This window comes from Pelophylax lessonae, assembly GCF_965119305.1.
Source record: "Pelophylax lessonae genome assembly, chromosome: 9".
NCBI classification, from domain to species: Eukaryota; Metazoa; Chordata; class Amphibia; order Anura; family Ranidae; genus Pelophylax; species Pelophylax lessonae.
The window spans coordinates 81099034-81118779 of NC_138776.1; the positions used below are offsets into that span (position 1 = coordinate 81099034).

A 19746-nucleotide genomic window follows, 5' to 3' on the forward strand; every position below is an offset into this window, starting at 1 on the left:
CTAACCCTATGGGAAGGGGGTTCACAATTTGGCATCTTTGCCCTGGGCGCTGGATGACTTTGTCCTGGCATTGCCTATCAGTGTCATTATTACAGTAACAGTGCATATTTTTAGCACTGATTTTTGTAGTAATGTCACTGGTCCCCCCAAAAATGTCAAAAAAGTCAGTCAGGGGTCCGATCTGTCTGCCGCAATGTCGCAGTCCCGCTAAAAATCGCTAATCGCCGCCATTACTAGTAAAAAAAAAAAACAAATAAATAAAAATGAAAAAAATCCCCTAGTTTGTAGGCACGATAACTTTTGCGCAAACCAATCTAAATACACTTATTGGGATTTATTTTTTTTACAAAAAATATGTAGCAGAATACAAATTGATTTTATTTTTTTTTTTATTATTGGGAATGATATATAGCAGAAAGTGAAAAAAAAAAAAAAAAATATATATATATATATATATATATATATATATATATATATATATATATATATTTTTTTTTCCAGAATTGTTGCTCTTTTTTTGTTTATAGATCAAATACCACCAAAAGAAAGCCCTATTTGTGGGAAAAAAAGTTTTATTGGGTACAGCATCGCACAACTGCACAATTGTCCATTAAAGTAATGCAATGCCGAATCGCGAAAAATGGCCTGGTCATTGAGGGGGAAAATCTTTCGGTCCAGAATGGGTTAAACGATGGCCACAGGGTGGCAGCATAATCTTAAACAATTGGAAACAATAAAAAATAAACAGAGATGCAGTTGGAGCGCCCATATGACTTAAACACACTTGTTTTACATTTTGGAATAGGTTCCTGCATTGAAAGAAAGTTTGGAAGTTTGGTTGTTCCATGTCTCTGCACAAGGAGATCATCTTAAAATCAATGAGACCAAGAAGATTGTTATCATCAAGAAACGTGACGTGTGTGCCATCCAAACAGATAAAGACACATACAAGCCGGGTGATATAGGTATGATTGGAATTTCAGAAGTGATAGGTGCTCATCAAAGCAATGTAATTCAAAGGGGGAATCTAAAGCAGCTGTGCCTAGTAATCAATTTGTTTCTAGCCTCAACTTGTTCAGTGAGGCTCCGTTCACATCTAGGCGTTTTGGGGCGTTTTTGGGGCGTTTTTCTGCTCTAGGATCAGCTCTCAAAACGCCCAACAAGACAAATCCTATTCATTTCAATGGCCCCTGTTCACATCTGAGCGTTTTGACGCTGTATACAAAACGCCCAACGCTCAAAAAAGTACATGAGCTTCTTTTTGGGCAGATTACAGGCGTTTTCCATTGATCTCTATTCAATCTAAAAACGCCTGCACAAAAATCGCGGTAAAAATCGCGGTAAAATCGCGGTAAAAAACGCCGCAAAAATCGCGGTAAAATCGCGGTAAAAAACGCGCGAAAAACGCTACGCTCAGGTGTGAATGTAGCCTTAAGCTTTGCAAATGAAAGCTAGAAGCTGATCGGTTACCATGCACAGTTGCTCCAGATTGTGGCTGCTCAAATATTATTAACCACTATTGTTGCTTACAAGTTAAAATCAGTATTTTTTTTGCTAGACAAATACTAAAAACCTCCAAACATTATATATTTTTGTTTTTGAGACCCTAGAGCAGTCATCACTAAATGGCAGCCTGCGGTCCGCGTCCGGCCCGAGTCACTGTTCCATTAGGACAGGCCGCGGTCCTGCCATTTAGAAGCCCGCTCAGCCATCCACACTGCTGTCATCCTCATCAAGCTCCGCATGGACGGCGGGAGGCATGAGGCTGATATCGGAGGCAGTACAGCTCCGGATGGAGGGCGGGACTTCAAGTTAACTAGCAGGTGATTGGTTGCTAGCAACCAATCGCAAGCTGGTTACCAGGAAAAGTTGTGCAGATCCCACCCTCCTTCCAGAGTTGTCCTGCTTCCGATGTCAGCCTCATGCCTCCGGCCGCCCATGCAGAGCTGTCCTGCTGCCAATGTCTGCTCTAGACTAATGTGTCTTCAGCCTTGTGTAGGTAGGACATTCAAGAAAACTGTTACTGCTGTGAATGATGTGGGGGAAGCCAAAGGCGCTGGGAAGGGGGGCCAAGGATAGGAATCTGAAGATGGGGGGGAGCTGAGGACAGGAATGTAAATGGGGAGGGTTGAGGACAGAAATGTAAAGGGGGGATGAGGACAGGAATGTAAAGGGGGGCTGAGGACAGAAATGTAGTGGGGGTGAGGACAGGAATGTAAAGAGGTAGGGGAAGGGGTGAGGACAGGAATGTAAAGGGGTAGGGAAGGTGAGGACAGGAATGTACAGGGGTAGGGGGGTGAGGGCAGGAATATAAAGGGGGGAGGAGGACAGGAATGTAGTGGGGGGGGAGGACAGGAATGTAAAGGGGAAGGAGGTGAAGACAGGAATGTAAAGGGGTGGGGGGTGGGGGTGAGGACAGGAATGTAAAGGGGTAGGGGGGCGAGGACAGGAATGTAAAGGGGTAGGGGGGCGAGGACAGGAATGTAAAGGAGTAAGGGGGGTGAGGACAGGAATGTAAAGGGGTAGGGGGGGTGAGGACAGGAAAGTAAAGGGGTAGGGGGGGCTGAGAACACAGTTGTAATGACAGGATTGTGATGTGAAGGATCTGAGACTAGGTTTATAAACATTGCTACCTGTGTTCTGCATGTAGGCAGCCCATCCATTTCAATGACAAAACCAAGGGAAGGGGGGTAAAGGGGGACACCAGGAAATCAACTCAGAATCCCCAATAGGGGTATGAGGATGTGACAGAAATCTAGAAATCTAACACCTGTAACCCAATGGTATATAACCTGTGAGCCAAGCAACTGAGCCAATTATCAAGAAAAAGGAAAAAGAAGTTGCAAATATGGCTCCAACAAGGGTATGGTGTAAAAAAGATTAGATACTTTATTGAGGCAAAAAAAGTTAACGTATGAGAATCAACAACAATCAAAAATACATAATAAAAGGTGTGCTTATAGACACTGGGATAAAAACATTAGAGGTCCTGTCTCATGATAACCACTGCATACGCTTCACTTAAACTCCGCCCACCACCCCTCCTGTGCTGAATGGATGGATAGTATAAGGATCTGCCACTGGGAGCATGGATAGACCAAGTAGGGTAAAGTTCCAAGGGGCTCCAAAAATAGAATGAACTTCCAATGGTAGATGATAAGAATTTATGGCTAGGCTTGATGCAGGTTGGTTTGGCTGGGGCGATGAAGATACAGCCCTTATTGAAAACTCAATGAGTAATTTTCATACCCACAGTTGACATGAATAACAGCTATCACTCGACCACTGTGGACTCTGGCATACGGACATACAGTTCATTTAGAAACACCTCCACTTAGAAATTATCCTGTATGGGCAAGGGTAGCAGAAGTATGGCAAGGCACAGCAGCAGTAGCAGATTCAAAGCAAAGCAGAGAAAGCAGCATTAAGCGACAGGCAGCGGTGAAAATGCATGTAGGCTGGCAAGATAGACTATTCACAGTCCAGGTCACTATCGGGTCGGTGTAAATGATATTTGAACCACAGGGAAATTGTTGGGGCTTTGGACTGGTGCAGCCAGCAGTAAGAAAATAAGTTGCAGGCAATATGGTAGCTGACAAACCGGTATGATCATATATATGTAGTAGCCGGTTACTAACCGTGAAAGTCCTGTAGGCTAGTGTTCCATATAGGTAGTCAGGGACCATAGAGTGTCGGTCCTACTGTAGTGCCGGGTGCCGCTTCCAGTAATGAGGGTTATCGAGATATCTGCCAATGGATGTGGGACCATAGAATGTCGGTCCTACCGTAGTGCCGAATGCCGCTTCCAGTAGTGGGGGTAGCGAAGTGTCTGCCAGTAGATGTGGGAGCTTCCTGTTGGTCAATGTGGGTTGTCGCCAAACAGCCGTCAAGCGCTAGGGCGATCTTTTCCTACAGCGTGAGGTGCAGGGTAGCGAGCGGAGTCAGTGGCGTAGGCAGCGTGTGACGTCGACGCGTTTCGCGTGATGCAGCACGCTTCTTCAGGACGTACTTAGTGTTCGTCACGTCAGTCTTTAAATACCGGAAGCTCAAGAGCAATTGGACAGAGCTTGTCTCGCTTCCTTCTGACGTGTAGTATTGAGGCTGGCGACCCCTAGTGGACACAGGAGAGCTCAACAAGAAAAGAACACATTATTAAATACGATGGAAACGATGAAGTCAATACACTATATAATTGAAAAAATTTGACCAATAAATAATAATACTCCAAAAAGGGAATTATAATTCCCCATTGGAGTACAAGGGACCAATTAGTGTCCCTGAACATTTGGTTTATAGAGAACTTTTGTTGTAAAGAGAGGACAACCTTTCATTTAAAACATGGCAAACGTGTTGGGGGTAGGAGGAACAGAATGGGCCATAGAGAGTTTAAGGAGCCATATAATCGAAACATTGGGTTAGATTTATTTTACTGGAGAGGGACTACCTACAGAAGTACACATGATGATAAATTATCACCTGGATAACCACCTTGGGGGAATTTAAAGGATATACATCACAATTAATAAAACCAATGTAAAATATAAAAGTTGGATATATAATTCAGTTGCAAGAAATAGATGACTGATGTAGACAAAGATATACTAAGTTACTTTTGAGCAAGGAAAACTTTTAAACTGCATTCAGTGTTAAGGCCCTTTGGGACAAGGGTACCAAGGCGGAAAATCCAGGCCTTTTCCCTTTGGAGGAGGATTTTATCATAATCACCACGCCTAGGTGGGAGGTCTAATACAAAGAAGCCCTTGACTTTTAGACCTTTTGGGTCCCCATTGTGTAACTCCTCAAAGTGAAGCGCCAACGGTGTGTCTTCTTTTAGTCTAATGCTCTTTATGTGTTCATTGATTCTCACGCGGAGCTGCCTCTTTGTTTTGCCTATGTAGAGTTTTTTACACGGGCATTGGATGGAATAGAGGACTCTTGTTGTCCCGCAATTTATGAAGCGCTGTATGAGGAAGGTTCTGGTACCTGCTGAGTTTGTGAAAATGTTGGTTTTTTCCACAAACCCGCAAATACCGCAGTGGCCACAGGGGAACATCCCCTTTAAAGGGGGAAGGTCTGTAAGCCAAGAGTGTTTGGTTATCTTTTGAAACTCCGAATGTACCAAATAGTCACCCAGATTACTAGCTCTTTTGGCCACCATTAGGGGCCTCGGGCCGACTATGTCACCTATTTTATCCGCCCTTTGCAGAATATGCCAGTGATTTTCTAAGATGTGTTTTACCTCATTCCATTGGCCACCAAATTTTGTAATTAGTCTTGGGTGATTATTTTGTTTAGATTGTTGTTTACGAGTGGAGTTAAGAATTTCATGGCGAGTACGTTTACCAGCTAAACTTTTGGCGCGTTTTAGAGTTCTGTGAGAATAACCTCTCTCACGAAATCTAGAATAAAGTTTAGCAGCCTCCTGTTGGTATTCAGCTGGATCGGAGCAGTTGCGCCTAACTCTGATGAACTGCCCTACGGGGATCCCGCAAATCAGGGACTTAGGATGGCAGCTGTCTGCCCGTAGTAAGGTATTTGCGGCAGTCTCCTTTCTGAATGTAGAGGCCGATAAACGACCGTGATCAATCTTAATTTTAAGATCGAGAAAGGGGGGAGGAGGACAGGAATGTAGTGGGGGTGAGGACAGGAATGTAATGGGGAAGGAGGTGAAGACAGGAATGTAAAGGGGTGGGGGGTGGGGGTGAGGACAGGAATGTAAAGGGGTAGGGGGGTGAGGACAGGAATGTAAAGGAGTAGGGGGCGAGGACAGGAATGTAAAGGAGTAAGGGGGGTGAGGACAGGAATGTAAAGGGGTAGGGGGGGGGGGTGAGGACAGGAAAGTAAAGGGGTAGTGGAGGACAGGAATGTAAAGGGGTAGTGGGGGTAAAGACAGGAATACAATGGGGGGGGGGGGCAAGATGTGAGAACAGGAATGTAAAGGGGGGCTGAGGACAGGAATGTAAAGGGTTAGGGGGAGGTGAGGACAGTAATGTAAAGGGGTAGTGGGGGTGAGGACAGGAATGTAAAGATTGGGGTGTGATGACAGGAATGTGATGGGTGGCTGAGGGCAGGAATGTGAAGGAGGAAGGGAGGTGATATAAAGGGGCTAGGGACAGGAATGCAAAGGGGGGCTGAGGACAGAAATGTGAAGGAGGAGGGGTGGGTGTGATATAAAGGGGCATAAGGATAGGAAATGTGAAGGGGGGTTGTGATGTGCAGGGGGGGCTGAGAACACAGTTGTAATGACAGGATTGTGATGTGAAGGATCTGAGACTAGGTTTATAAACATTGCTACCTGTGTTCTGCATGTAGGCATCCCATCCATTTCAATGGCATGTCTTACATGCAGGAACACATAAAAAATAGTCCCTAACCCTTTTACATTGCGCTGCACCAAGCTGGTTTGGCGCTCACAAAAACGTGCAGCGTTTGCCAATGCTTCAAGGTGCCATTAAGAATTAAGCATACGATTCGTGCCCCTGCTTTAAAAAAAACTTTAGTGACTGGACCTCCGTGAATTTTAACTCAATACCCCTGCTCTAGAGAATAAAATGGCAGTCATTGACAATTTTTATGTCAAATGGTTTTTGTGCAGCGTTTTTTTCAATCGCAATTTTTGGGAAAAAAATACACTTTAATGAATTTTAAAAAAAAAACATTATATATATATACCCCATTTTTTTTTTTAATAATACCAAAGATGTTATGCCGAGTAAATAGATACCTAACACGTCATTCTTTAAAACTGCACACGCTCGTTGAAAGGCGCCAAACTATGGTACTTAAAAATGTCCATAGGAAATGCTTTAACAATTTCTACAGATTACCTGTTTAGAGTTACAGAGGAGGTCTAGTGCTAGAATTATTGCTCTCGCTCACCACACATCACACAAATGTGTGGTGCAAATATTATTATTATTATACAGGATTTATATAGCGCCAACAGTTTGCGCAGCGCTTAACAAAATGAAGGCAGACATTACAGTTACAATGCAATTTTGAACAAAAGGAATCAGAGGGCACTGCTCGTTAGAGCTTACAATCTAAAAGGGAGATTTACAAAAGGCAATAGCTGTGGGGGATGGGCTGATGGAGCAAGTGAAACAGTGTTATTAGTTAGTAGTCGGGTAGGCTTCTTTAAAGAGAAGGGTTTTCAGGGATCGTCTTTAGATGGATAGATTAGGGGACAGTCGGACAGATTGGGGTAGAGAGTTCCAAAGAATGGGAGAAATTCTGGAGAAATCCTGGAGGCGAGCATGGGAAGAGGTGACAAGAGAGATAGAGAGCAGGAGGTCTTGGGAGGACCAAAGAGAGCGGCTTGGTTGATATTTTAATATTAGGTTAGTGATGTTGCTGGGGGCAGAGTTGTGGATGGCTTTGTAAACTATTGTTAGCACTTTGAATTTTATTCGTTGGGTGAGTGGAAGCCAGTGAAGGGATTGGCAGAGAGGGCTGGAGGACACTGAACTGTTGGTAAGGTGGATAAGTCTTTCAGCAGCATTCATTATGGATTGAAGGGGGGATAATCTATGTAAGGGTAATCAAATGAGGAGGGAGTTGCAATAGTCGAGGCGAGAGATAACCAGGGCGTGAATTAAAAGCTTGGTGGTGTCATTGGTTAAAAAGGGCCGTATTCTAGCGATGTTGCGGAGGTTAAGGCGGCATGATTTGGACAGGGATTGGATGTGAGCCTGAAAGGACAGTGCAGAGTCCAGAGTTGCCCCTAGCACCCTGGCATGTGTGGAAGGACTGATAGTTGTTCCATTGATCTTGACAGAGAATTCCGGGGAAGGGACACGTGGCGGAGGAAATATTATGAGCTCAGTTTTAGATAGATTCAGTTTGAGGAAGTGGTGAGACATCCAGGCTGATATGTCTGTTAGTAGATCAGTAATGAGGGAGGAGACTGATGGGGTGAGCTGAGGGGTAGAGAAGTAGATTTGGGTGTCATCAGCATAGAAATGGTAGTGGAAGCCATGGGAGGCTATTAGCTGACCCAGGGAGGAGGTATAGATTGAGAATAGTAGCGGCCTAAGGACAAAATACCGTTTATATGTGGTCGTGACTTATATATGCGTTCACTACTGCACGTGAGCACGCAGGGATGGGGGCTTTAAAACTTTTTTATTTCGTTTTTTATATTTTTTTGATTATCCTTATTTTTTTGATTACTTTTATTGCTATCGCAAGGAATGTAAACATCCCTTACGATAACAATACAGCATGACAGGTCCTCTTTATGGAGAGATCTGGGTTATAAAAGTCCCTAAATCTCTCCTCTATCCTTTAAAGCAAAGGATCTTTTGCTTTTAGAAAAATAAAAATCATGTTTATAAGGCCAGAGAACCAGAAGTTGGTCCTCCAAGGGCATAGAGATGAGCAGTGGCCATCTAGCCATCGCTTATCTCTATGGAAAAATCCTGCCAACGCTGGATGTTTCCCAGAGCTACCGATCGTTAATGTTAGCCCGGGAACTACTGGGAAGCGGCGGAAAGGGGGGGGGGGGCACCTCTCCTGCCGCTTCTAAAAGTGATCTCGCAGCAAATCTTAATCAAAATCACGACATACATTTACAGTTGGGCGGTCGTGTCCCCTTAAAGAATTATCTTTTTGTTGCAGCCTCACCTTAAAACTGGTTTAACATGCATTTTGTTCAGCTTTTCCACCTCCTCCTTCCTCCTCTCCCACTTTTGGAAACTTTTTTTTTTGGGGGCGGGTACTTCCTTTGGACAGGTACCCCTTCCACTTCTGCCCGAATTGCCTAACCGATCCGAGCGGAAGTCCACCCCTCCGTTTCACCCAGCCTTCTGGGACACATCACAGGTCCTGGAAGACTGCGGGACCATTCACAAAGCACTGCATGGCTCGATATTGTGTAGTGGGAAGCCGGCTGTGAAGCCTTGTGGTTTCGCTTGGTAAATACGCTGGTGCCAAGGACCCAAAGCCTGGTGAAGAACCAGCCCAGGTGAGGATGGCCCTGGATCCCTAGACAGATAGGTGTTCTTGTATTAAAAGTCAGCTGCTACAGTATTTAAAATTATTATTTAATAGTATTTTTTTGAGGGGAGCCTGAAGATCCCCTTTAAGTCTGAACTCCAGTATTGCCTACATTCTCGCACAGTTATAGAGGGTTATTTATTTTTTCTGATTACAGCGGACTTGTGAGATGGCAGTTAAATGTCTTTAAGATGACATCTGCTTCCTCAGACTGAATAAAAGTATCTAGAATTGTATAAGGATACCATGATTCACACTAGTAATAATCATTACAGTCATTATAATGACATTACCCATATAGGGGTATGTTAAAGGGGTATGTAGTACATTCAATGATAACTTTGTATTACAGTATCAAGGCACTGTATGTACTTACAGGAACTGCAGGGGACATAAAGAGGCTAGGCAGACTGTGCCGCTCATATTTTGGCAGAGCACAGGTACATTGATGATGTGCTTGTTATTTGGAAAATAATTATGATGACTATAATGATTATGGGTACTCACAAGAGAAAAATTAACATAAGCATGGAATAGAAAACGCCACCCACTAGCACCAGCCCCTGACAATGTCCCTTTGTGACAAAATGTGTCTGGAAGAGCTTAGCAGGCTGACATCACGCAAGCCAGCGGGCAGAGTTATCTATTCTATGCTGATGTTATTTCTTCTCTTTTGTGTATCCTTTTGTTTTATTATAAAATGTTATGTTCTATATAGGATTATGCTATGTGTCTTGCCTTCCTTCTTTCCATGGCCCATATGTGGCATCTATGTGGAGGAGATCAATGGTCACTGACTGGTTTCCCGGGATGATGCACATGGGCTTACAGTAAGACCTCAGCATTTGGAGGTCCTGTACTTCTGGTAAGAGGTTTGGACTTGTATTGGTGGTGGATTTCTAAAGTTGGCACATGTGAATACTGCTCACACAGTACCTTCAATGGGTATAGATTTTTTTTGTTGTATGATTTTCACTGTATAAGGGCCAGTTCATACCAGAACAGGCTGCCGGGTAAGGCACGTTGCATTCACTTTTCCTGAATTACTTTCAAAATGCACTGCCCTTGCAATCTGCTGCAGGTGCCGATACATTGTTAACAGCACCCCAAATGCAGATGTGGGCACTAGATCGCACGGTACCGCAGTGCTATGCTATTGTGTGCCATGTTTCTCAAAAGTGCTGCATGCACTACTTTTTGTGCTTTCCAGTGTGATTTTCAGCCCTTTCAAATGAATACGTTGCAGAATCGCACAGGAACGTGGACCGCGCTCCTGTGTGTTTCTAATTTAAACCGGTCCATATGGTTGTCACTTGTTATTTTATTTTGATTGTTAATGTTTTTACTATTGTTACCCTTGAGTGCACATTTAAAGGCTCAGCAAAACTTTTCTGATACTATAACATATTGTATATTGACACTGTTGCCTAGTGACAGCTATTTTCCTGTCAAATACTCACCTTCTGAAAGGTGCCTGAAGTGTATCTATCTAAGCACCCAGTGTGAAACGTGAGGCCGTCAGAGCTGTATTTAACCAAAAGACAAGACTAAAGTGCACACTAAAGTTGTCCCTGTTCCCACACTCTCTCATTTCTGCTGGGAGTGTGGGCACTTTCATTGTGTAGGGCATTCCATTTACTTTGAAATGTATACAGTTTCTTTTCTTGTTACTCGTTAGGTATTGTTAAACAATATATTTTTCCACTATACATAGGATGAATGTACTATTATTGCTGACATGCATTTCATTATTTTTAGTGAAATTCCGTGTGTTGTGTATGAATCAGAATTTCAGAGCTTCAAACAAAAAGGTGAGAACTATGACTGATGAGTACATAGGAAAACGTTAAAGGTGCTGTTGAGTATACAGTATGAAAACCTATATACCTTGAAATGGAAAGATGTGAAAATCTGAGTAAAATGATGTTTTCTTTTTCACAAAGAAAAAGAAAAGGACTGTGACTCAAAGTTTAATTTCACACCCACTATTAGCCCCCATTCACACAACTGTAGGACATCATGCATATGTAGCGCTAACCCCGTAGGAGCTGCTGAATGATGCTTGCCCTCTTGTTTTACTTTGACCCTGTAAACTCCTTAGCCTTTCTGATGCTCTAGGTTCTGACATAATGAATACCCATTTAAATGATTAGCAAACACAATTTGGATTTAGCACTGTAGATTTTGTATTAACAGAGGTTAAGCAACAGTTTCAAAATTACAGTCAAATTCCTGGAACAGCTTTCAAGGATAGTTTGGATAGGATGCCAAATAAACAGTTAGATTGACCCAAGTAAACCAATCCTGAACAGGCAAATCTAAATGCAGTGTATATCTGGCTATGAATATACAGAGCAATTAGGAAAAAAAGCAGACAAATGTACTAAAAAAAATGGAAAGAGATTGTGAACAAATGAAACACTGGTTTAGCGGGAGGGATTTAGCAGGAAAGTCAGCTCCTTCTGGATCACTGCGCAAATACTCTTGCTTTCATAAAGTAAGAAAACGTAATCCCCCTTACTTTGGGCAAGCTCACACACAAAATAATATGTGGACAGTTTCGATTTTAAGTGCTGACAGTATCTTCACCGCCACTTTTGAGCTCTGCAATCCAGCTGAATGGAAGAATCGATTCTTGGTCAACTGGCCAAATAGTGGAGTCAGTGGTCAACACCCGTAATACTGCTCTCAGGCTTGATTAACAGGAATAATACTTAGCCTCCCAAATAGTGCAGATCCACCGTTAGAAGCATGGCTGTGGTAGGCAAAGCTGCAACAGTGTGCTATCACCGTAGGCAGGACAGCAGTCCCACCACTCTGTAGAGGATCTCAGAAAGAGAGAGTGAGCCTGCAAACAGCAGTTTAATACATAGCCTCTCCCACAGTCCTTTTTTCTGGCAGTTCTTCTGGTGTGTGTAGTCTAGAAGGGATTCAGAAATACAGTACAGGGATAGTTGACTGTGAGACTAAAAGTCCTAAGTAGGGTTGAGCGGACACCTAGATGTCCGTGTTCGACGGGTTCGGCCGAACTTTAAAAAAAAGTCCGGGTCCGTGTCCCGGACTTTTACCGAACTTTTCCCGGACACCGAACCCCATTGAAGTCAATGGGGACCCGAACTTTAAGGCACTAAAATGGCTCTAAAACACCAAAGGAAAGGGCTAGAGTGCTGCAAATGGCAGCAAAACGTAATTAAGAGCATGGCAAGTGCTCTGCAAACAAATGTGGATAGGGAAATAACTTAAAACAACAAAAAAAAACAGAAAAATAAAACAATGTTCTTCTTCATCTCTGAAGGACGAGGCCCATATGGAGTAGGAGGGAGGTTGAGGTGGTGGTGGATGTGGCGGTGACATAGGCGTGCGCACAGGGTGTGCTGGGTGTGCCTGGGCACACCCTAATCACCTAGGGCACATAGCATTGCCAGTGAGGAGATGGGAAAGATCTCCCTGGGACCTGCTCTGCTCTATTTCTCCTTGCCTACAGGTACATGGCCCCGATACATTACTCTCCCTGCTGGCAAACACATGCATGTGTATTTCAACTTTGGGGTGCACACCTTAATGCAATAGGCTGCGCACACCTATGGGCGGTGTAGGTGGAAGCGGCGGTGGAGGAGGACCAGGGCCGGATTAACAGCATCATGGGCTTGGTGCTGAGGATTTTGAAGGGCCTTAAGGGCCGTGCCTTGCCATGCACCCAGAGGAGGAAGGGTGCAGCCATGCATGCCTAATTCAACATGGGATGCTGTCTCTGAAGCCCATAAACACATCCATGCATCGCCAACTGTCCCTCCTTGTCCGGCCTTCACGCTGTGTGGGGAGGTTCTGAGGGTGCTGCCTGGGGAAGCGAGCATAGAAGCCAGACTTCTGTGTTTACAAGTGACAGAAGAGCGGTAACAGTGAATATGGCCAACCCGGGGCCTATATAAAAGGTAGGGGCCTGGAGCTGCAGCTCCAATAGCCCCTACATTAATCTGGCCCTGAGGAGGAGGACGAGGTAGCCAACACTGCTTCTTTTCAAAAATTTTAAATGAGGGTACACCCCAAAAGAGTGAGAAAGAGCAAAAATGGAACAATGGGTGGGTAAGGTCGGTATCCATTGCTATTCTGCATAAGGTACGGAAAAGTCCCGTGGGATCCATGCCTGGTTCATTTTAATGAACGTGAGCTTGTCCACATTGTCTCTGGACAGGCGGCTGCGCTTGTCTGTTATAACGCCCCCAGCCGTGCTAAATACCCGTTCAGATAATACACTGGCTGCAGGGCACGCCAGCACCTCCAAGGCGTAAAGGGCAAGCTCAGGCCATGTGCCCAATTTGGAGACCCAGAAGTTGAAGGGGGCAGACCCGTCATTCACTACATGTAGGCGTGTGCACACATACTGCTCCACCATGTTGGTAAAATGCTGCCTCCTGCTAAGACGTTCCATCTGAGCTGCTGGTGCTGCTGTTTGTTGTGGCGTGCTGACAAAGCTTTTCCACATTTCGGCCATGCTAACCCTGCCTTCTGAGGTGCTGGCGGTGCCCTGGTTGCGTTGGCGACCTCCTCCTCCTCCTCCTCTGCCTTGTGCTTCCACTGTGGCCCCGCTGTCAGATGGGAATGCCAGCAGCATGGCGTCTACCAGCGTGCGCTTGTACTCGCGCATCTTGCGATCGCGCTCCAGTGAGTGAATTAAGGACGGTACGTTGTCCTTGTAACGGGGATCCAGCAGCGTGGCCACCCAGTAATCAGCACAAGTTAGAATGTGGGCAACTCGGCGGTCGTTGTGGAGACACTGCAGCATGTAATCGCTCATGTGTGCCAGGCTGCCCAGAGGCGACGAAAGGCTGTCCTCTGTGGGAGGTGTATCGTCCGTGTCCTCTGTATCCCCCCAGCCACGCACCAGTGATGGCCATGAGCTGGCCTGGGTGCCACCCTGCTGTGAACATGGTTCCATCTCCTCCTCCAGCTCCTCCTCCTCCTCATCCTCCTCATCCTCCAGAACTGTGCCCCTGCTGGACAATTGTGTCCCTGGCGTTTGTGTGTGCAGGAACCCACCCTCGGAGCCCCTTGCGAATGACTGCCCTGAAAGCCTTTGAAATGTTACCTCTTCATCCTCCTCCTCCTCCTCCTCATCCTGTGCCACATCCTCTTCCATCATCGCCCAAATTGTTTTTTCAAGGAGGCATAGAAGTGGGATAGTTAAGCTGAGAATGGCGTCATTGCCACTGGCCATGTTGGTGGAGTACCCAAAACAGCGCAACAAGGCACAATATATGCAAATGTCAAATATGCAAACTATGCCGCAATTTAATGTTTTTTACACCAAAAGGGTGTGTATTGAATAGCGGAATAGGATAAAAAACTGTGTATCTCACACGTACAAACACAGACTAGGCCCGATTAAATTTTTTCCTACCCTAAAGGGAGGATGAGGAAGAGGAGTATGGAACATGCAGCACCCTCAAATCTTCAGAAGTATGAGATGAACCCCAAAAACTTGGAAAGGTGGATCTCTCTCACACGTACCAACACAGACTATCCCCCAATTTAACTGATCCCCAAAGGTTTTTGATTAAATAGCGGAATAGAAAATATGATCCAAAAAAAGTGTATGTATATCACACGTACACAACCACACTAGGCCCCAATTACTATTGTTTGTACCCCTAAAAGGCTAGATGAGGAGTAGGGGGGGTATGGAACAGGCAGCACCCTCAAACCTTCAGAAGTATGAGATGAACCCCAACAACTTGGAAAGGTGGATCTCTCTCACACGTACCAACACAGACTATCCCCCAATTTAACTGATCCCCAAAGGTTTTTGATTAAATAGCGGAATAGAAAATATGATCCAAAAAAAGTGTATGTATATCACACGTACACAACCACACTAGGCCCCAATTACTATTGTTTGTACCCCTAAAAGGCTAGATGAGGAGTAGGGGGGGTATGGAACAGGCAGCACCCTCAAACCTTCAGAAGTATGAGATGAACCCCAACAACTTGGAAAGGTGGATCTCTCTCACACGTACCAACACAGACTATCCCCCAATTTAACTGATCCCCAAAGGTTTTTGATTAAATAGCGGAATAGAAAATATGATCCAAAAAAAGTGTATGTATATCACACGTACACAACCACACTAGGCCCCAATTACTATTGTTTGTACCCCTAAAAGGCTAGATGAGGAGTAGGGGGGGTATGGAACAGGCAGCACCCTCAAACCTTCAGAAGTATGAGATGAACCCCAACAACTTGGAAAGGTGGATCTCTCTCACACGTACCAACACAGACTATCCCCCAATTTAACTGATCCCCAAAGGTTTTTGATTAAATAGCGGAATAGAAAATATGATCCAAAAAAAGTGTATGTATATCACACGTACACAACCACACTGGGCCCCAATTACTATTGTTTGTACCCCTAAAAGGCTAGATGAGGAGTAGGGGGAGTATGGAACAGGCAGCACCCTCAAACCTTCAGAAGTATGAGATGAACCCCAACAACTTGGAAAGGTGGATCTCTCTCACACGTACCAACACAGACTATCCCCCAATTTAACTGATCCCCAAAGGTTTTTGATTAAATAGCGGAATAGAAAATATGATCCAAAAAAAGTGTATGTATATCACACGTACACAACCACACTGGGCCCCAATTACTATTGTTTGTACCCCTAAAAGGCTAGATGAGGAGTAGGGGGAGTATGGAACAGGCAGCACCCTCAAACCTTCAGAAGTATGAGATGAACCCCAACAACTTGGAAAGGTGGATCTCTCTCACACGTACCAACACAGACTATCCCCCAATTTAACTGATCCCCAAAGGTTTTTGATTAAATAGCGGAATAGAAAATATGATCCAAAAAAAGTGTATGTATATCACACGTACACAACCACACTAGGCCCCAATTACTATTGTTTGTACCCCTAAAAGGCTAGATGAGGAGTAGGGGGGGTATGGAACAGGCAGCACCCTCAAACCTTCAGAAGTATGAGATGAACCCCAACAACTTGGAAAGGTGGATCTCTCTCACACGTACCAACACAGACTATCCCCCAATTTAACTGATCCCCAAAGGTTTTTGATTAAATAGCGGAATAGAAAATATGATCCAAAAAAAGTGTATGTATATCACACGTACACAACCACACTAGGCCCCAATTACTATTGTTTGTACCCCTAAAAGGCTAGGAGTAGGGGGAGTATGGAACAGGCAGCACCCTCAAACCTTCAGAAGTATGAGATGAACCCCAACAACTTGGAAAGGTGGATCTCTCTCACACGTACCAACACAGACTATCCCCCAATTTAACTGATCCCCAAAGGTTTTTGATTAAATAGCGGAATAGAAAATATGATCCAAAAAAAGTGTATGTATATCACACGTACACAACCACACTAGGCCCCAATTACTATTGTTTGTACCCCTAAAAGGCTAGATGAAGAGTAGGGGGAGTATGGAACAGGCAGCACCCTCAAATCTTCAGAAGTATGAGATTGTGTTCACTGTACCCCACAAAGATTGAGTTCACTGCACCCCACAATGATTGTGTTCACTGCACCCCACAAAGATTGTGTTCACTGCACCTCACAAAGATTGTGTTCACTGTACCCCCCAAAGATTGTGTTCACTGCACCCCACAAAGATTCTGTTCACTGTACCCCACAAAGATTGTGTTCACTGCACCCTAAAAGGATGTTGTTCACTGCACCCCACAAAGATTGTGTTCACTGCACCCTAAAAGGATGTTGTTCACTGCACCCCAAAAAGATTGTGTTCACTGTACCCCCCCAAAGATTGTGTTCACTGCACCCCACAAAGATTGTGTTCACTGCACCCCAAAAAGATTGTGTTCACTGTACCCCCCAAAGATTGTGTTCACTGCACCCCAAAAAGATTGTGTTCACTGTACCCCCCAAAGATTGTGTTCACTGCACCCCACAAAGATTCTGTTCACTGTACCCCACAAAGATTGTGTTCACTGCACCCCAAAAAGATTGTGTTCACTGTACCCCCCCAAAGATTGTGTTCACTGCACCCCACAAAGATTCTGTTCACTGCACCCCACAAAGGATTTTGTTCACTGCACCCCAAAAAGATTGTGTTCACTGCACCCCAAAAAGGATTTTGATCACTGCACCCCAAAAAGGATGTTGTTCACTGCACCCCAAAAATGATTTTGTTCACTCCACCCCAAAAAGATTGTGTTCACTGCACCCCACAAAGATTGTGTTCACTGCACCCCAAAAAGATTGTGTTCACTGTACCCCCCAAAGATTGTGTTCACTGCACCCCACAAAGATTCTGTTCACTGTACCCCACAAAGATTGTGTTCACTGCACCCCAAAAAGATTGTGTTCACTGCACCCCAAAAAGGATGTTGTTCACTGCACCCCAAAAAGGATGTTGTTCACTCCACCCCAAAAAGATTGTGTTCACTGCACCCCACAAAGATTGTGTTCACTGCACCCCAAAAAGATTGTGTTCACTGCACCCCAAAAATGATTTTGTTCACTGCACCCCAAAAAGGATTTTGTTCACTGCACCCCAAAAAGGATGTTGTTCACTCCACCCCAAAAAGATTGTGTTCACTGCACCCCAAAAAGATTGTGTTCACTGCACCCCACAAAGGATTTTGTTCACTGCACCCCAAAAAGATTGTGTTCACTGCACCCCAAAAAGGATGTTGTTCACTGCACCCCAAAAAGGATTTTGTTCACTGCACCCCAAAAAGATTGTGTTCACTGCACCCCACAAAGATTGTGTTCACTGCACACCAAAAAGGATTGTGTTCACTGCACCCCAAAAAGATTTTGTTCACTGCACCCCAAAAAGATTGTGTTCACTGCAGCCCAAAAAGATTGTGTTCACTGCAGCCCAAAAAGATTGTGTTCACTGCAGCCCAAAAAGATTGTGTTCACTGCAGCCCAAAAAGATTGTGTTCACTGCAGCTCACACACAGAAAAATGGATGTGGATCACTGACACCTGCCTATCTCCAATCCCACACCACACAGCAATATCGATTGTAGTTTGTAGAACACAGTTTCCCTAAAATTCAGCAGACTCTGTCCCTAACAGGATTGAGAAGAGATCGTAGATCAGGATTGAGTGCAGATTCACCCCACCCCCCACACAGCAATATCGATTGTAGTTTGTAGAAGACACTGACCCTATAATTCAGCAGACTCTATCCCTAAAATGCCTACAACTCGCCCTGCCTAAACACTCCGACCTGTCCCTCAATTCTATCCGGACACAAATGGTTTTTTCCTGCCTATCTTTCCCTAATCAGCAGCCAGCACATTGATGTGTGCTCTGTCCCTTAGCTAAGCAGCAGAATGACGCTGCTGCGGCGGCTGCCTCGAACTTATAAAGACTTGGTCACATGCTTCAGACGGCCAATCACAGCTACTAAGACATTTGCAGGCATGGCTGGGATGGCTTAAGGCACACCAGTTAAACGATTGTTGATTGGCTGTTGAAAGCCCGCCATGAAAAGAGCGCCAAAGCATGCAAAACCCGGAAATAAAACGACCGAACACGGATTTTTACCCGAACATACAGTAAAGTGTCCGTGTCCGTGTTCGGGTAACAAAAATCCAATTATTCGGTACGAACACGAATAATACAGTCCGTGTTCGCTCAACACTAGTCCTAAGGTCATCTGCTCTGGCCCAGGAAGATGAACTCCCCTGCTCTATAATCAGAAAGTGAGATAATGGTCGGAGTGCAAGCACTAGAGGGGAACTAGTTAGTCTGTGGTCTCGAAGATTATGTCTTCTGTAATCAGCTTGCAGTAGCTGCCACCTTGCTAGACATATGTCTGTTTTTAAATGTTCATTTTATTGGGCTGACATGGGCAGTACATGCAACAATTGTGGCAAAGAGGTTCGGGTTTCTTTTTGAGCTTTACACATGTTTTAAATGTGTGTTTTTTGTATAAAACCACATTATCTTGCTTGCTGAATTTGGGGTGCCAGTAACAATAAAGTGTGCAATGTCTTTTTTGCACATTTTGTGAACCTGCACAAAGTGGCATGATTTCTCTTACGTCCTCTGACAGTCGCCGCCCATTCATACAGTCTTCACGATTGGGTATAGGCCTTCTCCTCAGGAGCAAGCTAGGCAGTAATTTTGTTAATACAAACTATATCCTCCAACCAGTACCACTCAAATCCAGTTCTTGGCTGCCTAGCGTCAGGAGTAGAGCTAGGTCTTTCCTGCTGGGACCTAGTGTCTCGTTTTTTTTCTTGTTTTATTTCTGAAAAGTGTTTTTTTCTTTTAAAAATATCTTTTTACTTTTTTCTCACCTACGCTAGTTTGTCAGAATTTGAAGGACTAAAAGCGTCAGCAGAACTGGGCCTCGGACTGGTTAATATAGAACCTTATGGAGTCCCAGTCTGCCATCGAGCGTCGCAGACTTTTGGTACGCCCAGGCCTCGCAACGACAGTGCCCCTGCAAAGGGGATGAGCCTGCAAAGTTTTCCTATCTGCGCTGGGATGTCTCAACTTCGGGTTGCTAGCATCCTTCCTGGCTGATTGCACCCCCACCCAGGGTGGGAGGTATCCCGTGTCTGAGCGGTGCCCACGTTCGCAGTATGGTGAGTACTACTACCCCTCTGTCCCTGGAAACAGGTTTGGAGGGGGGATTGAGTGGGTCCACTCTGGGGATGGCTGTACATGTAAAGTTTGCTGTAATATCCCCCTTATGGCCGTGGGATGGCCCCCTGTGTCATACCTTCCTTGTCCCTGCGGAGGC

General features: G+C 44.8%; 1 protein-coding gene across 4 annotated transcripts in view; it reads left to right on the plus strand.

Moving 5' to 3' along the window:
* The window catches only part of LOC309563584 (alpha-2-macroglobulin-like protein 1), a 562516-nt gene that overhangs the window by 17180 nt on the left and 525590 nt on the right, over positions 1-19746 (plus strand). For all 4 annotated transcript variants that reach the window (XM_082268048.1, XM_082268050.1, XM_082268051.1 and 1 more), the window contains exons 3-4: positions 806-965; positions 10756-10808. In XM_082268048.1, the coding sequence (XP_082124174.1) occupies positions 806-965; positions 10756-10808 (213 nt within the window). The remainder of the gene's footprint in view (positions 1-805; positions 966-10755; positions 10809-19746) is intronic.